Source organism: Suncus etruscus, chromosome 1 (assembly GCF_024139225.1).
Source record: "Suncus etruscus isolate mSunEtr1 chromosome 1, mSunEtr1.pri.cur, whole genome shotgun sequence".
Classification (NCBI taxonomy): Eukaryota; Metazoa; Chordata; class Mammalia; order Eulipotyphla; family Soricidae; genus Suncus; species Suncus etruscus.
In genome coordinates, this window is record NC_064848.1 from 166,290,735 (window position 1) to 166,307,787 (window position 17,053).

At 46.7% G+C, this 17,053-nt stretch overlaps 1 protein-coding gene across 1 annotated transcript; it reads left to right on the forward strand.

Moving 5' to 3' along the window:
* The first annotated feature begins 1,724 nt into the window (after nt 1-1,724).
* CRYBA1 (crystallin beta A1) lies at nt 1,725-16,331 on the forward strand. The gene is made up of 6 exons (XM_049772729.1): nt 1,725-1,755; nt 4,593-4,657; nt 7,452-7,570; nt 9,340-9,481; nt 10,418-10,560; nt 16,184-16,331. The coding sequence occupies exons 1-6, from the start codon at nt 1,725-1,727 to the stop codon at nt 16,329-16,331; spliced, it is 648 nt and encodes a 215-aa protein (XP_049628686.1).
* Nucleotides 16,332-17,053: the final 722 nt, after the last annotated feature.

Here is a 17,053-nt window from a genome sequence, read left to right on the forward strand (position 1 = left end):
CCACATTTTACATTTGTTTTTTATAGAGGCCATATACAGCAATGCTTGTGGGAGGGGGACAGGAAGGGCACTCCCAATGATGCTTAGTCTAGTGCGACCCCCGATGAGGGACCCCCGACCCGTGGGGGTGTGGGAATGAGGGTTGCTAGTAATTCATGGGTTTACTTGAGCAGAGCCGATCTGTGAAGGAAACTTGAGAGGTTAGTAAGAAGGCTTTAGACAACTCTCGCTGTTCAAAAGAATTTATTGCCCGGGGAGACCAGCTTTTAAAGGTAAAACACGTCATGGGGTGTTACAAGTTTCCACCAATTACAGCTTGCAAGCACTCATTAGCATAAGCTGGGGGCAGGAAATAGGGAGAGGTAAAGAGGTAGACTTGAGCACATGTTTGTACTGAAAGCACGAGTCATGTAAAACGATACCAAACAGGATCTTATAAATTTTACTCAGCAAGCATAAATAAAACATCAGCTGTAAACACAATAATCTTTTGCTAACACAAAGGCAAGTTGCTCTATATGGGTAACTTTCTTTCTGGCTGGGTGGATGGCTGCTTTGAATTTACTTTAGAGTTTATCTATTTCCTTTGTCCTCAGGGCATGGGTGCCTCTGGTTGTAAGTAGAGTCTAAAGTTTCAGAGGTTCCGGTTATGTTCAGGGTTCAAGCAGCCCCCAACAGTCTAGAAGTGCGTGACTGCATGGTGCTTATACTTAGCTGTGCTGTAGGCCACCAGGACTACACAGTGGTGTGCTGGAGATCAAAGATAGGCCTTGCACCTGCTGTGTTCTGTCACCTGATCCACATCCTGGCCTCCTTGCACAGTTTTTGTTTTGAGGCCACATTTGGTTATGCTCAGATGTTACTCTTGGTGGTGTGCTCAAGAATCATTTTTGGGGGCCGGAAAGGTGGTGCTACAGGTTAGGTGTCTGCCTTGCAAGCAGATGGACCGCGGTTCGATCCCCCGGTGTCCCATATGGTTCCCCCAAGCCAGGGGTGATTTCTGAGCACATAGCCAGGAGTAACCCCTGAGCGTCAAACGGGTGTGGCCCAAAAACCAAAAAAAAAAAAAAAAGAATCATTTTTGGGGACCAGCGAGATAGCATGGAGGTAAGGCGTTTGCCTTTCATGCAGAAGGTCATTCATTTGAAACCCACATCCCATATGGTCCCCCGAGACTGCCAGGAGCAATTTCTGAGCGTGGAGCCAGGAGTAATCCCTGAGCACTGCTGGGTGTGACCCCCCCCCCCCGCCAAAAAAAAAAAGAATCACTTTTGGCAATGCTTGGGGGACTATATGGGATGCCGGGGATTGAACCAGAATCGTCTGTATACAAGGCAAGCACCTTACTGCTGTACTATCTCTCCAGCTCCTAAATTTTTTAAAAAACAATAATTAAAAAACACCATCTCTTCTGTATGGAAATGAAGTGAGCTTTGATGACATGACACAAAATCCTAGCATGGTGTGAGGAAGTAGGTAGAGGACAGGGATCCAGCTTTCAATCAGAAACTACCCTAAACTGAGAACCACTGCAGTGGGCCTCTCTGGATTTCTGTGTCCCTCATTTAAACAAAGGCCTAAAGGGATGTCTGCCCAGCTGGCTGAGCCATCAAAGCTCTAGAAATCAAGGGGGAACAAAAGCAGGGGATAAGCAGAATGCTGACGGGGCTAGAGGCTATTGAAGCCTGGCTATAAAGAGCAGTGCCCAGAGGAAGTGGCACCAGATGGAGGTGCAGACTGTGAGACAGGAGCTGGGTAAGTAAGGCCCTGCAGGGTGCCCTGGGTGCCATGTTCCCATTTTGTGGTCCAAGCTCTTAGGATGTCTGGAGAATTGGGGGAACCTCTGGGAAAGGCAGGCTTCTCTTATGAGTCTGAGAACCTGCTCCTAAGGCAATAACTGAGGTTTGCATGTTTATGGCTGGAGTGGGGGTGGCCCCAAACAAAGAAAGGGTTGAGGGGGAATACTGGGATATGCTAATTCAGAGGTTCAGAATGAGAAGACCATCACAGGGTTTACAATGATCACCAGATCTAGGGCAGGCTACCAGCCTGAGAAGTAAGGTGTGACCAATCAAGAATCTGAATGAGGGGGCCAGAACGGTGGTGCAAGCAGTAGGGCATTTGTTTTGCATGCGCTGACCTAGGAAGAACCAAGGTTCGATCCCCCAGCATCCCTTTTCGTCCCCCAAGCTAGGAGTGATTCCAGGAATAACCCCTGAGCATCACTGGGAGTGGCCCAAAAAGCAAAAGAAAAAAAAAGAATATGAATTATAGGACAGAGATAGTAGGGTGATTATGTTGCACGTGACCAACTTGGATTTGATCATTAGCACCCATATGGTTCCCTAAACCTTCCAGGAGTGATCCCTGGACATAGAGCCAGGAGTCAGACCTGAGCACTACTGGCCCAAAAACTAAAACAAGAATACAAATGCAGCCCTGCTTGTTTTTTCCTCCCCCCCATCCCCTCTATCCTCTACTCTTCCTATAATGTTTAATGTCTACACATTTCAAAGGACTTCAGTATTCTCATATGTAACATGGGAACTATGCTATTTACACCAGGCTTGTGGTGAAAAACAAATACACGAACACTAAAACAGAGCCTGACATGGAGTGAGCCATTGTCAGTCTTAGCTGCTATCTTTCTCAGCCCTGTCTCATCTCATCTCCCTTCCATGAGACGTTTTCATGTCATGCTCTCCCCTCTTCCCCCTTCCTTGGCCCCCTGCTCTGCACCTATTTTTGCAACATGGACTCATGGTGCTACAAGAATCACAAGGAGACTCAAGTGCTGCCTTTGAAAGGTATCCCCAGGACATAGTCTATGGGCACACAGATCTTTACTATGCTAAATGACAGGAAACAGAAAAGTAGGGCCAATGAAATAGCACAATGGCTAAGGCTCTTGCTTTGCATGCAACTAGCTCAAGTTCAATCACTGAGCCCACCAGGAATGACCTGTGAGCACAAAACCAGGAGTAAGTCCTGAGTACAGTGGGTATGGATTAAAAACAAATATATAAATAAAGAAAAGAAAACAGGTTGAAGAGATAGTAGAGCAAGTAGGGCATTTGCCTCCCTTGGACTGACCCAGGTTTGATTCCTGTATCCCATAGGGGCCTCCAAGCCTGGCAGGAATGATTCTTGAGTGTAGAGCCAGGGGTAGCCCCTGAATACTGGGCAGTGTGATCCAAAACCAAAAGAAGAAGAAGAAGAAGAAGAAGAAGAAGAAGAAGAAGAAGAAGAAGAAGAAGAAGAAGAAGAAGAAGAAGAAGAAGAAGAAGAAGAAGAAGAAGAAGAAGAAGAAGAAGAAGAAGAAGAAGAAGAAGAAGAAGAAGAAGAAAGAAAAGAAGGAAGCAAAGAAAAAGGAAGAAAACAGAAAAAGAGTTGCTGAAGTCTGGGGAAATTAGGAGTCTCTTGGAGGTGGTAAAGGCAGAGTCAGGGGGCCCGGCGGTGGCGCTAGAGGTAAGGTGCCTGCCTTGCCTGCGCTAGCCTTGGACGGACCGCGGTTCGATCCCTCAGTGTCCCATATGGTCCCCCAAGCCAGGAGCAACTTCTGAGCGCATAGCCAGGAGTAACCCCTGAGCGTCACCGGGTGTGGCCCAAAAACCAAAAAAAAAAAAAAAAAGGGGCTGGAGAGATAGCATGGAGGTAAGGCGTTTGCCTTTCATGCAAGAGGTCATCGGTTCGAATCCCAGCGTCCCATATGGTCCCCCGTGCCTGCCAGGAGCAATTTCTGAGCATGGAGCCAGGAGTAACCCCTGAGCACTGCCGGGTGTGACCCAAAAACCACAAAAAAAAAAAAAAAAAAAAGGCAGAGTCAAGCTGGTATAAAAGACAGAGAAGGGAGAAGGAAATAGACCACAGTCATGCACAGAAGATGGTCGTTTTGAGGGAGCCAGAGGGAAAGTTTCTATTTCAGTATGAGACTGAGGCAGTGCTGCCACCTGTAGGGTGCCCAGAAGCAGGTAATGGGAAGAAATCTGCATTCAGCAGAGGTCAAGATATCTGGAGAAATAGTACAACAGGTAATAGCTTTGCATGTGGCCCACCCAGGTTCAATCTCCGGCACCAAATATGATCCCCTGGTCCACCTCCTAGAAGTGATCCCTGAGTACAGAGCCAGGAGTAAGCCTTGAGCACTGCTAGGGGTGCTTTCTCCCCCCAAAATACCTAACTCCCACTTGACCTGCCTTATTGATTCTTTTTGTTTGTTTGTTTGTTTGTTTTTTGGGTCACACCTGGCAGTGCCCAGGGTTACTCCTGGTTCTAAGCTGAGAAATCACTCCTGGCAGACCGGGGGACCATAAAGGATGCCGAGATTCGAACCACCGTCCTTCTGCATGAAAGGCAAATGCCTAACCTCCCTGCTATCTCTCTGGCTGCCTGTCTTATTGCTTCTATTCCTTACAGTAACTGCATAATAGTTTTACCTATGGAAAACTTCTGAGGTTCAGCAAGTGAAAGGCAGAGCTAGTATCCAAATCAGAGCCTACTTATTGGGCTCCAAGTCTCCATGTGCTGTCACCTCCATTCCAACCCAGAGTCTGTGTCATTGGTGTGTGTGTGTGTTGTGTTTTGTTTTCCAGAAATTCATCCAACTACCAAGATGGCACAGACCAACCCTATGCCGAGGTCTCTGGAGCCATGGAAGGTAAGTCCACCCATATCATAGGAAAAATGGAGAAATCTGCAGAGGGTTAATTGATGTTCCAGAGCAGGAATGGGATAAGAGAGAGTGCAACACGCTGAGTTCAATCTCTGTACCATATGGTCCTCTAAGCACTGCCTGGAGACTTTCCTGAGCACAGAGCCTAGAGTAGTTTCAGTACCCTCTTGTGTTACCCCCATCAAAAATAGTTTGTAGGTGAAGCTTCAGAAGCAGTCTCAGGAAGTTCAGGCTGATGACTACGGGGGGGGGGGGCGGAAGAATAGCATGGAGGTAGGGTGTTTGCCTTGCATGCAGAAGGACGGTGGTTTGAATCCTGGCATCCCATATGGTCCCCCTGAGCCTGCCAGGAGCGATTTCTGAGCACAGAGCCAGAAGTAAGCCCTGAGTGCTACCAGATGTGGCCCACCCCCCAAAAAAAAGAATGACTATGGGAGTGATGATGAGAAAGGAGGTGACAACAGATTTTCTAGGTCAACTTTCCTCCAAAGTTGCCCAGTGTAGATTACTCCCAAGGAAAATCCAAGTTATCCCAAATTAAGAGATAGTTGCCACCACATTCCAAATTGGTGATAGGATCCAGGTCAGCTCAGCCTCAGATTTTTTTTTTTTTTTTTTTTGGTGATTTTTGGACCACATCTGGTGACGCTCAGGGGTTGCTCCTGGCTAGGCACTCAGAAATTGTTCCCAGTTTGGGGGACCATAAGGAACACCGAGGGATTGAACCGTGGTCTGTCCTGGGTCAGTGCCCTACCGCTGCGCCAATGCTCTGGCCCCTCTTTTGTTTATTTTTTTCTTGGGGATCACACTTGGCTGGGCTCTGGGCTTATTTCTGGCTATGCCTTACAAGCAAGTATCCTACCTGCTGTATTCTCTCTAGCCCCTCCTAAGACTTTTTTCTTTTGGGTCACACCCAGCAGCGCTCAAGGGTTACTCCTGGCTCTACGCTCAGATATCACTCCTGGCAGGCTCGGGGGACCATATGGGATGCCAGGATTCAAACCACCGTTCTTCTGCATGCAAGGCAAATGCCCTACCTCCATGCTATCTCTCTGGCCCCAGACTTTTTTCTTGGTGTCTCCCAATACCCACAATGTTTCCACTGGTCACCAATTGATTTTGGGAGTTGTTCTCAAAACAGTTCAAGAGGCACATTCTAGTTCAAGGTAGGAAAGGGGTTTGTTACAAACTCTTTGATATTTTAGGTTTCTAGGGGCCAGAGAGATAACAAGGTTTCTAAAATGACTATATAATGAAAAAGTTAAGAAATAATCAGAGATACTATGCCTCTAATGTTTAAGGAGTTATGTAAGTTTGATGGCTTTAGATTGCCTTGTGTGCTGTTAAGAAATATTATAATGTGCTACAATCTGGGGACTTGAGGGACAAAGTAATTGCACATGGATTCTGTTTTATTTATCTTAACTTTCTTTGGTGAAAGTTCAAAGTTAAGATATCAACAAGGGGACTTCTGATAATTATGTTATGGGTGATTGTCCTTCCACTGTAACTTTACCTTATCCTCTTTCTTTACATCTTTTATTCTCATAATTCAAAATAAAAAAATTATAAAAAAAAAAAAAAAAAAAAAGAAATAATCAGAGGGGGCCGGGCGGTGGCGCTAAAGGTAAGGTGCCTGCCTTGCCTGCGCTAGCCTCGGACGGACCGCGGTTCGATTCCCCTGGTGTCCCATATGGTCCCCCAAGCCAGGAGTGACTTCTGAGCGCATAGCCAGGAGTAACCCCTGAGCATTACCGGGTGTGGCCCAAAAAACAAAAAAAAAAAAAAAAAAAAAAAAAAAAAAAAAAAAAAAGAAATAATCAGAGAGGGGCTGGAGCAGTGGCGCAGCGGTAAGTTTACTTTGCAAGCGGCTTACCCAGGACAGATTGCGGTTCAAGCCCCCCTCGTCCCATATGGTCCCCCGAGCCTGCCAGGAGCGATTTCTGAGCGTAGAGAGGAGGAACCCTGAGCGCTGCCGGGTGTGACCCAAAAACCAAAAAAAAAGAAAGAAAAACAGAATCAGAGAGCTCCTGGGATTCCCCAAATCCATACTCAAGAGAGTGAGAGAATAAATTTCACAAGACTGTACAAGCTCTGAAGACTATTCCTCTTAGAAACCAATCTTCTCCCACTTATACACTGCTTTGGGGATGTGAAACACAGTCAACCAAAAGTAACAATTCCAAATCTTGCCTACTTTGTCTATTCAGGAAGAAAGTCTTCACACATCCTGGACTACAATCAGTGACAAAAAACAGAGGTTCAGTCAGACACAAGTGATGCTATTGACCTGGACCTCTGATCTTATGAATTATTATGTTTTATTTATTTATTTATTTATTTATTTATTTATTTATTTGTTTGTTTATTGGTTTTTGGGTTACACCTGGCAGCGCTCAGGAGTTACTCTTGGCTCTGCACTCAGAAATCGCTCCTGGCAATCTCAGAGGACCATATGGGATGCTGGGATTCGAACCACCGTTCATTCTGTTTGTTTGTTTGTTTGTTTGTTTTTGGGCCACACCCGGTGATGGTCAGGGGTTACTCCTGGCTGTCTGCTCAGAAATACCTCCTGGCAGGCACGGGGGACCATATGGGACACCGGGATTCGAACCAACCACCTTTGGTCCTGGATCGGCTGCTTGCAAGGTAAACGCCGCTGTGCTATCTCTCCGGGCCCACCACTGTTCATTCTGGATCAGCCATGTGCAAGGCAAATGCCCTACCGCTGTGCTATCTCTCTGCTTTGTTCTAATTTGTTCCCCTTTCAACCCCTCAGATAACCATCTATGACCAGGAGAACTTCCAGGGCAAGAGAATGGAGTTTACCAGCTCTTGCTCAAATGTCTCTGAGCACAGTTTTGATCATATCCAGTCTCTCAAGGTGGAATGTGGCGTGTGAGTATGAAACTCATCAGAATATCATTCCCACTCCCTTTAAATTTGGTACTATAGAGATGAGGGTATGGAAGAAAGAGGTTCCCTCACATTTATGGGAAAGTCTTCATCCTGAAGTAATGCCTAAAGAAATGACTAGGTGTCATTTAGCAACTTAAAACTACAAGGAAATTGAAGTACCAGGTTTGTAGGATGGAATTAAAGAATATGCTTTGGGGGGCTGGGCCCCATACAGTCCCCTTAGTACTATCAGGAGTAATTCCTGAATACATAGGCAGGGGTAAACCCTGAGCATTGCTGAGTATGGCTCAGTACCCCCCAAAAACAAAAGACAAAAAGTAATTAGATTTGTGCTTCTAGTATCCACAGGTTATTCTTAAAATCCTAAAATCCGGGGCAGGCGAGGTGGTGCTAGAGGTAAGTTGCCTGCCTTGCAAGCGCTAGCCAAGGAAAGATCACGACCACGGTTCGATCCCCCGGCATCCCATATGGTCCCCACAAGCCAGGGGCAATTTCTGAGCGCTTAACCAGGAGTAACCTCCGAGCATCAAATGGATGTGGCCCGAAAAACCAAACCAAACCAAAATCCTAAAATCCTTAGAATAGCCACAGGACCCAGTTTTTCTTATAATACAGAAACAATTCAGCTGCAACCTTTCCCCAAACAGTTCTACTTTGTCCCAGATCAGATACTGGTAGCTCATTTCTTTGTAAAAAGAAATTCTATTCCTGAGTAATAAACATGTGAGTTCCTGAACAGTTTCTGGCTGGTTTTCTCCTTGACCAGGAAAGACTCTCTCTCTCTCTCTCTTACCCTTTCTTCTGGGCTTGGGGGCAGGAAGGACTCTCCTTAGTCCTAGGTGGAACTAGCTTTGCACATGGGTAGGCTCACCACCAAAACAAAACTCTTTGACTTGTTAAGACAATGTCTATAGGGGCTGGAGCTATATAGCACAACAGGTAGGGTGTTTGCCTTACATGCGGCAAACCTGGGTTCGATCTCCAGCATCCCATGTGGTCTCCATAGCCTGCCAGGGGTAATTCATGAGCACAAAGCCAGGCGTAATTCGAGTGCCTCTGGTGTGACCCAAAGGCAAAACAACACAACAAAAAAGACAATGTCTATAACCAAAGCTTGCTTGTAAAATAGTGATTTGGGTAGTCTTTTAATAGCTATGCAGCAGTAGAAGAAAGAACCTACAAAACAAAAGAAAACAAGACTATAAAAACCAGCTGCTTGTTTAAGCCTTTTGCCTCCTTCAGAAAAATTTCACTAAAGTAGTAGTCACTAGATTCTAAACTTGAAGCTACAAGCAGAGGAAACTGAATACCGTAAATACCACGTTTTGACTGTCTTTGCTATGCATATTATTCAAGTCAGCTAAGACCCTTCTGACAGCTACTTCTAAAATAAATCACGTTTCAAAACTGCTTAATTGGCAGCCTCTTCCTCATCTTTTGTGACAAATGAGTGGTTTCATATGGTTCTACTAAATTGGCTTGATCTTGTTTCACTATTTTGTTTTTTGGGTCACACCTGGCGCCTCTCAAGGGTTACTTCTGGCTCTATGTTCAGAAATCACTCCTGGCAGGCTCCGGGGACCATATGGGATGCCGGGATTTGAACCACTGTCTTTCTGCATGCAAGGCAAAAGCTTTATGCTATCTCTCCAGCCCCCTTGTTTCACTATTATTTCAAATAAAAGATTCCATCTCATTGGCCATGTAGATTCTGCAACTAAAAAAATGCCGCCACTTGTCTTTGGCAGATGGATTGGTTATGAGCATACCAGCTTCTGTGGTCAACAGTTTATTCTGGAGAGAGGTGAATACCCTCGATGGGATGCCTGGAGCGGAAGTAATGCCTATCATACTGAGCACCTCATGTCCTTCCGCCCCATCTGCTCAGCAGTAAGTCTGAAATCTTAACTTTTGTGTATGTCACTCTATTTCAGCTCTGGAATTGAATGACATTTTACTTTTGCTTTTTAACGTTTGTGTAGTTACAAAAATGCCCTACTGGAAAAGTCATCTATTCCCCCCAAAACACCCACTCACCTTTCCTATTGATTTTTTTTTTGGCCACACCCAGCAGCGTTCAGGAGTTACTCCTGGCTCTGTGCTCAGAAATCACTCCTGGCAGCCTCCAGGGACCATATGAGATAGAAGTCAAACCCAGGTCTGTCCTGAGTTGACCATACACAAAGCATACACCCTACCCCTGTTCTATCTCTCCAGCCCTTTTCCTGTTGATTTCTGGGATCTCCTTTCAGTTTTTCCTTCACTAATTATTCCAAAATACACCCATTTTTATTCATTATTATGTTTGCATGCAATAGGATTTTTGTTGTTTATTGGGTCACACCCAGGAGCACTCAGGGGTTACTCCTGGCTCTGCACTCCAAAATCTCTCCTGGTAGGCTCAGGGGACCTTTTGGGATGCCGGAAATTGAATCCAGGTTGGCCACATGCAAGGCAAATGCCCTATTGCTGTGCTATCTCTGGCCCCATGCAATAGGATTAAATAAAAATATGCACTGCTTGCATTCTACTCCCTCCCCCACTTAAGTGTCTGGGATTAAATGCAACACATGTACGTTACCACTTTCTGGTCTAACTTTTTTTTTGTGGGCCACACCTAGTGATGCTTGGGGATCACTCTTGGTGGGGCCTGGGGAAATCATAGATGGTATAAGAATTGCCCCTATTGTCAGCTGCCTACTTTACTATCACTCTAGCTTCCTTGTTTAATTTTATAATTACTAACCAAATGCATTTCTGTAAAGGAGAATTGTTTTTAGAGAATGAAGGTAACATCATAACATTAAACCTTTTTCTGCATTAAAGAATCATAAGGAATCTAAGATAGTCATCTTTGAGAAGGAAAACTTTATTGGACGCCAGTGGGAGATCAATGATGATTACCCCTCATTACAAGCGATGGGCTGGTCTAACAATGAAGTTGGTTCTATGAAGATACAGTGCGGGGCGTAAGTAAAAATGCAGTTGAAGCACTTTCAGTCATTTCTACAGGTATAACCTTGTGGATATTTATACATCAAAGGCTGTACCTTATCAGATTTTATACACTGACATGTTTTTTTTTTTTTTTTTTTTTTTTTTTTTTTTTTTTTTTTTTTTTTTAAATTTTTATTTTTAATTATGAGAACAAGGGTGCAAAGTAAGAGGACAAGGTAAAGTTACAGTGGAAGGACAACACCCATAACATAATTCTCAAAGTCCCCTTGCTGATATATTAACTTTGAAATTTCAGCCAAAGAACATTAAGATAAATAACACAGAATCCATGTACAATTACTTTGTCCCTCAAGTCCCCAGATTGTAATACATTATAATATTTCTTAACAGTACACAAGGCAATCTAAAGCCATAAAATTACGTAACTCCTTAAACATTACAGGCATAGTATTTTCTTACATTTCCATATACATGCATATTAGCTTAAGTTAACCTCAAATTTTAAGTGAGTTCTTTTTAAGGATTAGAGTTAAAGGAGCACAGTAAGAATGGTGTTAGAGTGGCAATTGTTGTTTGCATAGGCTCACCAAAATATGAGGAACATGGAAAGAAATAACCTTGGCCTAAGTACAAAGAGACCAGACCCCTGAAGTTTCCTGGCACAAGACCAAGTCTAGGCTCCAAGCAAGCTAGATCGTCCAATCCAATACATTGTCTGTAGTGCCAACACACTTTTATTTTTCACACAGTCTCTGTTGTTGGTATCATGTTTCTGTATTAAAGATCCTGGAATCTGCATATCTTACATTGAAGTCAGGACGTGGAGCATCCTCTCCTTTCACCTCACAATCAAAGGGCAATGCAGGGAGCCCTGTCCTGTAAGCCGGTCGTTGTTGTTGTTAAGTCTTCTCAGTGTTAAGGGAAGTCTCTTTTGAGCAGGTCGAAGTCTGAGCAGTGTAGGTCTTCCATGGTAGAGGATTGCTTCCAAGTGATGTTATAGACCAGCCTGGATGTTTCGTGGATGGCTTTCCTGGTTCAGGGGAGAATGGAATATGCCCTTTCTTCTGACGTCTGTGCCAGGTCGTTATGTCAATGTTCAGGGTGTAAGGTCCCTTTGCACTACAAGGTTTGTGTGTTCTAATCTCTATTAGATAGGATCTTATTTGTATTTATACTATTTTCCCATTTTAATGTGCCTATGCAAATAAGAAGCAATGCCACATGGTGTTATTGGCGCGTATGGGGGCCATAAGAACAATTACAATGATTCCATTGACATGATTCAATCATAAGCATTAAACTGGGGGACTCTTCCACCAAAATTCCTTGTTAAACAGCTCAAAAAGAGAACATAAAAAGTGGTTAGAATCATCACTATATAAGACAACATTTAGTAAGAATTATAGCTGTCCGAGAAAAAACACAAAATATTCTAAAGAAATACGTGTCCATTTTATGTATCTTGAAACAGTTTGGGGTTGTCATACACAATGCACAGCTTTGGACTGTGATTACGATTCTACACTACTGAAGTTAAAAAGAGAAAACTAGATTAGTGATGTTTGAGAAGGGGTTAGAGAGTTAAGGAGTGAAAAAGAGCTTTGTAGGGGTGTGGGAAAGGGAGAATACAAAATAAACATTCTGTGTACGGAAAACATAACATAAGAATAAGGGATATTCTGAATACATAAAATACATGAAGTACGCGCGGGGCGTAAGCCCCCCCGCGGTTCTGTAGTTTTTGGATGCCTAGGGAGGAATTTCACCCCCCTCCCCCCAAGGCCCGATTAACCAGGCGTGGCCCTGAAGACCCGCCTGGTGTGGGGGGAATCATGCTCTCCTGGACAAAGTGGTCAGCCCAGGGTCCTATGGCTAGCTGTCCTGCCCAGAGCCCCCATCATACCAGTCAAAAGCCCACGAAATCCTGGCATGTGGAGTGTTCTGGTCCCAGCCGAGCCTCTGTGGTTTTTGGATGCCTAGGAAGGATTTCTCACCCCCTCCCCCCAGGGCCCGATTAACCAGGCGTGGCCCTGAAGACCCGCCTGGTGTGGGGGAATCTTGTTCCCCTGGACTAAGTGGTCAGCCCAGGGGTCCTATGGCTAGCTGTCCTGCCCAGAGCCCCCAACATACCAGGCAAACACACCAAGAAATCCTGGCATTCGGAGTGTTCTGGGCCCAGCCAAGGCTCTGCAGTTTTTGGATGCCTAGGGAGGAATTTCTCACCCCCTCCCCCCAAGGCCCGATTAACCAGGCGTGGCCCTGAAGACCCGCCTGGTGTGGGGGGAATCATGCTCTCCTGGACAAAGTGGTCAGCCCAGGGTCCTATGGCTAGCTGTCCTGCCCAGAGCCCCCATCATACCAGTCAAAAGCCCACGAAATCCTGGCATGTGGAGTGTTCTGGTCCCAGCCGAGCCTCTGTGGTTTTTGGATGCCTAGGAAGGATTTCTCACCCCCTCCCCCCAGGGCCCGATTAACCAGGCGTGGCCCTGAAGACCCGCCTGGTGTGGGGGAATCTTGTTCCCCTGGACTAAGTGGTCAGCCCAGGGGTCCTATGGCTAGCTGTCCTGCCCAGAGCCCCCAACATACCAGGCAAACACACCAAGAAATCCTGGCATTCGGAGTGTTCTGGGCCCAGCCAAGGCTCTGCAGTTTTTGGATGCCTAGGGAGGAATTTCTCACCCCCTCCCCCCAAGGCCCGATTAACCAGGCGTGGCCCTGAAGACCCGCCTGGTGTGGGGGAATCTTGTTCCCCTGGACAAAGTGGTCAGCCCAGGGTCCTATGGCTAGCTGTCCTGCCCAGAGCCCCCATCATACCAGTCAAAAGCCCACGAAATCCTGGCATGTGGAGTGTTCTGGTCCCAGCCGAGCCTCTGTGGTTTTTGGATGCCTAGGAAGGATTTCTCACCCCCTCCCCCCAGGGCCGATTAACCAGGCGTGGCCCTGAAGACCCGCCTGGTGTGGGGGAATCTTGTTCCCCTGGACTAAGTGGTCAGCCCAGGGGTCCTATGGCTAGCTGTCCTGCCCAGAGCCCCCAACATACCAGGCAAACACACCAAGAAATCCTGGCATTCGGAGTGTTCTGGGCCCAGCCAAGGCTCTGCAGTTTTTGGATGCCTAGGGAGGAATTTCTCACCCCCTCCCCCCAAGGCCCGATTAACCAGGCGTGGCCCTGAAGACCCCCTGGTGTGGGGGGAATCATGCTCTCCTGGACAAAGTGGTCAGCCCAGGGTCCTATGGCTAGCTGTCCTGCCCAGAGCCCCCATCATACCAGTCAAAAGCCCACGAAATCCTGGCATGTGGAGTGTTCTGGTCCCAGCCGAGCCTCTGTGGTTTTTGGATGCCTAGGAAGGATTTCTCACCCCCCCCCCCCAGGGCCCGATTAACCAGGCGTGGCCCTGAAGACCCGCCTGGTGTGGGGGAATCTTGTTCCCCTGGACTAAGTGGTCAGCCCAGGGGTCCTATGGCTAGCTGTCCTGCCCAGAGCCCCCAACATACCAGGCAAACACACCAAGAAATCCTGGCATTCGGAGTGTTCTGGGCCCAGCCAAGGCTCTGCAGTTTTTGGATGCCTAGGGAGGAATTTCTCCCCCCTCCCCCAAGGCCCGATTAACAGGCGTGGCCCTGAAGACCCGCCTGGTGTGGGGGGAATCATGCTCTCCTGGACAAAGTGGTCAGCCCAGGGTCCTATGGCTAGCTGTCCTGCCCAGAGCCCCCATCATACCAGTCAAAAGCCCACGAAATCCTGGCATGTGGAGTGTTCTGGTCCCAGCCGAGCCTCTGTGGTTTTTGGATGCCTAGGAAGGATTTCTCACCCCCTCCCCCCAGGGCCCGATTAACCAGGCGTGGCCCTGAAGACCCGCCTGGTGTGGGGGAATCTTGTTCCCCTGGACTAAGTGGTCAGCCCAGGGGTCCTATGGCTAGCTGTCCTGCCCAGAGCCCCAACATACCAGGCAAACACACCAAGAAATCCTGGCATTCGGAGAGTGTTCTGGGCCCAGCCAAGGCTCTGCAGTTTTTGGATGCCTAGGGAGGAATTTCTCACCCCCTCCCCCAAGGCCCGATTAACCAGGCGTGGCCCTGAAGACCCGCCTGGTGTGGGGGGAATCATGCTCTCCTGGACAAAGTGGTCAGCCCAGGGTCCTATGGCTAGCTGTCCTGCCCAGAGCCCCCATCATACCAGTCAAAAGCCCACGAAATCCTGGCATGTGGAGTGTTCTGGTCCCAGCCGAGCCTCTGTGGTTTTTGGATGCCTAGGAAGGATTTCTCACCCCTCCCCCCAGCGCCGATTAACCAGGCGTGGCCCTGAAGACCCGCCTGGTGTGGGGGAATCTTGTTCCCCTGGACTAAGTGGTCAGCCCAGGGGTCCTATGGCTAGCTGTCCTGCCCAGAGCCCCCAACATACCAGGCAAACACACCAAGAAATCCTGGCATTCGGAGTGTTCTGGTTTTTCGGGCCACACCCGTTAGATGCTCAGGGGTTACTCCTGGCTACGTGCTCAGAAATTGCCCCTGGCTTGGGGGGACCATATGGGACACCGGGGGATCGAACCGTGGTCCTTTCCTTGGCTAGCGCTTGTAAGGCAGACACCTTACCTCTAGCGCCACCTCGCCGGCCCCTATACACTGACATGTTAATAGAGCAGTTATTCTTTTTTTCTTTTTCTTTTTTTGGTTTTTGGGCCACACCCATTTGACGCTCAGGGGTTACTCCTGGCTATGCGTTCAGAAATCGCCCCTGGCTTGGGGGGACCATATGGGACATGTGGTCCGTCCTACACTAGCACTTGCAAGGCAGACACCTTACCTCTAGCACCACCTTCCCAGCCCCGAGCAGTTATATTCTAATTAGTAATCTAGCATCTCAATTAGTTTGCAATAGACATTTACCTTGGAAATGGCCAATAGCTGTAGTCAATTAGTATGCATGAACAATACCCATCACCTTGCAAATGGCTATACCAGTTTCAATCCCCAGAAATCAGTCATATAGGACCAGTTGGGCACTGTCTAAGTGGCCAAAACTACTCACTAAATAAAAACCTCAAATAATTTAGTATTTGCCGGGGCCGGGCGGTGGCGCTAAAGGTAAGGTGCCTGCCTTGCCTGCGCTAGCCTTGGACGGACCGCGGTTCGATCCCCCGGTGTCCCATATGGTCCCCCAAGCCAGGAGCAACTTCTGAGCACATAGCCAGGAGTAACCCTGAGCGTTACCGGGTGTGGCCCAAAAAATCAAAAAAAAAAAATTTAGTATTTGCCACTTGGTTACAATTGCCCTGTCCCCAACCTTATCTTTTTATTGATTAATCTTACCTTCTTGTGGTTTTTTGGTCACACCGCAGTGCTCAGGGAAAACTCTTGGCTCCATGCTCAGAAATTGCTCCTGGTGGCATGGGGGACCATATGGAAGCTGGATTCGAACTGATACCTTCTGCATGAAAGGCAAACGCCTTACCTCCATGCTATCTCTCTGGCCCCCATTAATCTTACCTTTCTATGTGACCAAGGTTTATATGTATTCATGTCATCTTTTAAATATTGTCCCACACATAGGCTAAAAAGCATTTGTATACCATGCTAAAGAAGGGTATGAGCCAGGTTTCTAATTTTAACTCAAATTTGCCTTGTATTTTCTAGTTGGGTTTGCTACCAGTATCCTGGATACCATGGGTATCAGTATGTCTTGGAATGTGACCATCATGGAGGAGACTATAAACACTGGAGAGAGTGGGGTTCTCATGCCCAGACTTCTCAGATTCAATCTATTCGCCGTATCCAACAATAGTGGATGGATTGTTCCAAGAAATCCTCATTTTGAGCTGAAAACATATAATGCTAATAAAGAAAAAATGTAGACTGAATTAACTATGATGCTTTCTAGAATACCATAGGCTGATTTCTAAAGATTGTATTAACAAAACCCTGAATTTCTTTTAATGCCCTTATAACATACTAGTCAGAAAACATTATTTCCCATCTCAAAGAAAATTAAAGCATATAACCCAAGTGTTTTGGTTTATATATAGTAGACAGAAAATACTGTCCTTGGAAATCCCTTTACCATACTTTTTTCTCTATCCTAATAATATTAACATCAGCATCTATTTTCTCACTTCATGATACGCCAATGCTAGTGTCTCAAATATGCAGTAGCATACTTTGTTATGAAAAAAATACATCATCTTGGCTCATTTTAGTTGCTTAGTTTAATTTTTTTTTGCCTCTTCATTATTTTTGTATACTGTGGCTCTTTGCCAAGTTTGGATTTGTTCTGCTGCTTCTGAGGAGGGACCTCTGATGAAGAGATCTCCGGGCACATCCCCCCCCAGGCTGTGTCCTCCTGTCTCGCATCCCTCGGAAACAACTGCACAGGCAGTGAGTGGTTGTGTGTGTGTGTGTACATCCCGCCCCCAGGCTGTGTCCTCCCGTCTCGCATCCCTCGGAAACAACTGCACAGGCCAGTGAGTGGTGTGTGTGTGTCACACGTTGGGTCACACCTTGCCGTTA

Excerpts from the sequence above, each read along its gene's own strand:
- CRYBA1 (XM_049772729.1), top strand. The coding sequence starts at position 1,725 with ATGGAGGTGCAGACTGTGAGACAGGAGCTGG. Across the intron at positions 4,658-7,451 it reads GGTCTCTGGAGCCATGGAAG|ATAACCATCTATGACCAGGA; the intron begins GTAAGTCCACCC and ends TCAACCCCTCAG. Across the intron at positions 9,482-10,417 it reads TCCGCCCCATCTGCTCAGCA|AATCATAAGGAATCTAAGAT; the intron begins GTAAGTCTGAAA and ends TCTGCATTAAAG.